The sequence below is a fragment of the Haliotis asinina genome, chromosome 7, assembly GCF_037392515.1.
Source record: "Haliotis asinina isolate JCU_RB_2024 chromosome 7, JCU_Hal_asi_v2, whole genome shotgun sequence".
Taxonomy (NCBI): domain Eukaryota; kingdom Metazoa; phylum Mollusca; class Gastropoda; order Lepetellida; family Haliotidae; genus Haliotis; species Haliotis asinina.
Genome location: NC_090286.1, coordinates 31,135,936 through 31,140,546, shown reverse-complemented (window position 1 = coordinate 31,140,546; position 4,611 = coordinate 31,135,936). Strand labels below are relative to the sequence as shown.

The following is a 4,611-nucleotide window of genomic DNA, read 5'->3' as shown; positions in this document are numbered from 1 at the left end:
CTTCGTCAGTTGAGGTATTAACTTAGCAACTTCATCTTTCTTACATCTCTTTGGGTCATCAAAACCTGAGAAATAGAAAATCAAGGCAGGACTTTTAAGGGCTACCACTCTAACATATCATAGAATGTTATCATTATCAGTCTTACGTTAACAGCAGACGACTTTATATTAAGCATAATAAAAGATTCTCAGACTAAGACGATAAAGAACAGTTATAAAGTTGTTTAAATCTTCATGTGCTGTGGCCAAAGATATGACCATCCCTGCCGAGTGAATGGGTACAAAAGACCACAATTTCTCTCGGAAATTAAGCTTGAATTTCAATAATATTTTAATTAAGTGATCAGGATACAACTTACTAGTACATCAATCTATAATCTCTAGAGCGCCCGATGAATTGAGTCAAAGACGTGTGTACGTGTTTGACTTCTGATCGAGTCCATCATAATCGTCTGCATAAAACAAATGACGATGAGAGTTACTTCCCCTGTAAATTATAGCAAGCTCCTCACACCGGCGACGACCACATTGGGGCGTTGTGCGTTAGACACTTTTAAGTGAATTAGGCTTGCTAAATGTTAATAATTTGCTTTCGGTCATGCGAGAGTTGTTAAAAATGAAGTAAGTATGTGTCAAGAGATTACTGCAAGAAATATAATAACGTCGGGGAAAAATCGAATTGGTGTTCGAATATCCGAAGGTAAAATTCGCACGAGACACGGGGTGCGTTGCAAACAACCAATCGCTTGCAAGCGATGTACAGCGAATCACCTGACAACGGAGCGCTAGATGCAATCGCAGCAATCGTTGAAGCGAAGTCGCTTCGTTCTCAAACCAAAATGGCGGCTTAGCAAAATTTGAATTCGAAGGCTGAACAAACTTGTTCGGCTGCTAAACTGGCAACAAACAGTTTACATCTCAGCATCCTATGATTGTTCCACTGGTTCAATGTAGTCATCAACAGTGATAACTACATCACTCGTCATCGAGACTCTCCTAATACGTTCTTTATTAGCACCAGACGAGCAAACGGTAATCGCTCCGTCATTTGAGGAAGAGCGGTATACGCTTCAAGCTGTTGCAAGCCCGTAATAAGGCTGGGTTTACACTACGACCGTTTTTTTTTTTCATGTGTCGCGTTGCTTTGAGTTATGAATGGCGATTGTTCATTCACACTACATGCGAAATCGCTTTGCCCAACGCCTACGATTTGTACCAAAATATATGCCAACTGGCTGCTTTCTATTTAATCACTGCATTTGTACTTGCAATTTCAGTTGACTTTGTTAATTGATTCAGAAAGCAATGCAACACAACATGGTTGACAAGTTCAATGCTAATCTTTTGTTTATCATCGAGGAAGAAGAAGAGGAGGAGGAGGAAATTGAACTTTTACTTTATCATGCTCTTGAAAAAGAGCACGCTAAAGTCAAGAGAAGGTGGTGGGTGCACCCAGTGACTGACAATCGAGCAGCCTATGGTACATACCACCGATTGGTGAAGGAATTAGAACTGGACGATGATATGTTTCAACAGTACTTTCGTCTGTCAAGGGAACAATTCCAGTATGTTCTGAAAAAGGTGGAAGAACTCATGTTTAAACGTAATGCCCGAATGCGAAAGGCAATCACACCAAGAGAAAGACTAGCTGTCACCTTAAGGTATAGAGTCCTTGGCAGTTAAATAGACGTTTAAAACTGAAACGTTCAATTTTTTTTATTGTTGTCATAGTTGACAAAGCTCTGACAAAGATATCAATCACGTACTGTGATGCTCTTTTTATGCACAAAAAAATGTCATAAAGATAACTGAAGAAATCTCTATACCATAGACACGGCAGTTAGTAGTTAGGCAATCTCGTCATTTTGATACCCCATGTTATCAGTTCTTTTTATCGTTGAACTTTAAGACTTAACATCATATCTCGATGCTGTTTTAAAACATAATCATCATTAACGAAACATTAAAAATGTATATGGCGTGTGATCACATTGCCAAAGTATCATTAAAGGTTCCACATGGTAGTGTGACTTTCTGACCCACATGGATACTCCGTGGTGCCCTGGGAAGCAAACTGAAAATTTTGTTCTGCATTTGGTTGGAAGTAGGCTCTGTTGTATTGGTTAACAGGGGATTCCTTACTACCAAATCTTGCCTCATGAAAAGCTGAGCAATTTTTAGTTTTAACAAACTCTTTTCTGCTTCAGGCAACTGCTTCAGTTGCCCGGCATACGACAGCATGAACATGGCATCACTGTTTTGATTTTTGTTTGATAGCAGCGACTCATATATCTTGTCACGGTGTTCTTGTCTGTCACGGTTTCTTGTCCTGGTTTCCTCAAGAAGAGACCAGAAGGTGGAACTTTCTCCTCTTTGTTGTCTTTTCCGCTTGGGTGGTACTGGTGAGACAGACCGTGATGAACACCCAGCTGGAGACGGTGATGGGGTTGATACCCGACGTTTGTGTCTGAAATATATATAAACATACAATGTATTTATATAAATTTGAAATGCAGGGTTTGTATTTGTTTTACAGATATCTTGCAACTGGAGAATCATTTCAATCCCTGGCCTTCAGCTACAGGCTGGGTAAGTCAACTATTGGGCATATCGTGAAAGAAGTCTGCCAAGTGATTTGGAACACCATGAGGGATGAGTTCATGCCAATGCCAAAGACAGCCAGAGATTGGAAATCCATTGCTGACAATTTTGAACAAACGTGGCAGTTCCCTAACTGCTGTGGGGCTATCGATGGCAAACATATTGTCATGACGGCGCCACATAATTCGGGTTCCCTTTACTACAATTACAAGGGGACTTTCTCTGTTGTGTTGCTAGCAGTTGTTGATGCCCACTACAAATTTATAACGATCGATGTGGGTTCATACGGAATGAACAATGACTCTGGAATATTCAGAGCTTCGAGGTTTGGCCAAGCACTGAGGAATGGCCGTCTCCCACTGCCACCTGACCGCCCTCTACCAGGTGCAGAGGAGCATGGATCTGTGCCCTACGTGTTTGTTGCAGATGAAGGGCTGCCACTCTTAAAGCATCTGATGAGGCCTTATGGTGGTCGTGGCAAAGCAGAACAAGAGCGATTTTTCAACTACCGACTGAGTAGGGCAAGACGAATTGTTGAAAGTACCTTTGGGATCTTGTCAGAAAGATGGAGAGTATTCCACACAAAGATCGCAGTACTACCTGACACAACCAAACACATTGCCAAAGCTGCATGTGTTCTTCATAACTTTCTGCAGTCTACTTCCACTCCAACAGAGTTGAATGCTGTTACAACAGCCACATATGACGATTGTGATGGCCTGACTGAATTCAGGAAGAACACCGGCAGGTCATCAAAAGAAGCAGAAAGTGTGAGGTCTACATACAAGGATTATTTCAACAATCAGGGCACAGTGTCCTGGCAAACTGACGTGGTGAGAAGGGGTTTGTTCACAGAATAGTACGGAAATCACCTGTCGGTGTCAGATGCTCTTGAAGGATCTTCTGCTTCATCATGGTCTTCACGTATTGAGCTGTTACGGACATCAGGGTCATCAGTATCGTCCTTCTCACTTGGCATGTTTGTGTCTGTGCTGCAAACAGAGTGAAATCATTTAAAGACTTCCTGTTGAGTTTATCTTTGATGATTTCGCAGTCGGTGACAGAGTTACCTTTCGCATGTATGTGTAGTAAATTGTTAATGGAGAATTGTAATACATACCAATCATCGTCCATATAATCATCCAAAAAGGAAAGTAGTTTGAACCACATCCATTTTGGTTCTTTGACATCGGATGTTCCACTGCCACTCTTTTACGTTCTCTGTATTCCCTTTTCTTCTCTTTGGTACTTCTCCAACGTGTCCTCACTGTATGAAAACATTGTGTGAGCGTCAGTTCAGTGGAGGTTATTTCAACAATAATTAAAACTTGTTGAATTAACAGTTATGTTTGTTATCCTTTATCTGCGTGTATCTGGTACCATTAGGCACCAGTACTTACCATCACAAACGTTACACCCAAGAATCTTGGCAATGGAAGACCAAATGTTGTTAACAACATCCAAGTCCCTGTAGTCCTTGTGTCGCTTATACAAAGTGGGATTTTCTTCTACCAGCTGAATAAGCCGCTCTGTGTCGATTACCCCCCTTTCCTTTCTTGTAGCCATGCTTATAGAACATAAATCAGAATTCATACATTAAAATAACAGAAACGTACATATGCAGAATATTACTTCTGTTATATATATTGTTCAAGAATGGCAGTGGTTGAGTATAAACTGTTACTTGATATCAACGAAGCACTCCAAAATGCATGATAATCACTCACCTCATTTTTTCATCCACGTGGGTCTTCGGGAAAGTCCTTGTTGCTCGTGCAAAATATGACGTCATCGATAGGAATTCCCATGCGATTTCCCTTGCATTGCGTCAAAAATAGGTGCAGCACCTATTTGCAACGCATTGAAAAGTCTGTCGTAGTGTATTGCAATAAATGAAATTACATGATGTGCGTTTTTTGTACGCAACGCATGACGCATCGCATCCAAAAACGGTTGTAGTGTAAATCCAGCCTAAGCGATTCATTTGCTTACTCTAAGCGATTTCGGCTT

At 41.0% G+C, this 4,611-nt stretch overlaps 1 protein-coding gene across 1 annotated transcript; it reads left to right on the top strand.

Annotated features, from left to right (window-relative positions):
• The first annotated feature begins 1,317 nt into the window (after positions 1 to 1,317).
• Positions 1,318 to 3,461, top strand: LOC137291950 (uncharacterized). The gene is made up of 2 exons (XM_067823504.1): positions 1,318 to 1,661; positions 2,537 to 3,461. The coding sequence occupies exons 1-2, from the start codon at positions 1,318 to 1,320 to the stop codon at positions 3,459 to 3,461; spliced, it is 1,269 nt and encodes a 422-aa protein (XP_067679605.1).
• The last annotated feature ends 1,150 nt before the right edge of the window (positions 3,462 to 4,611 follow it).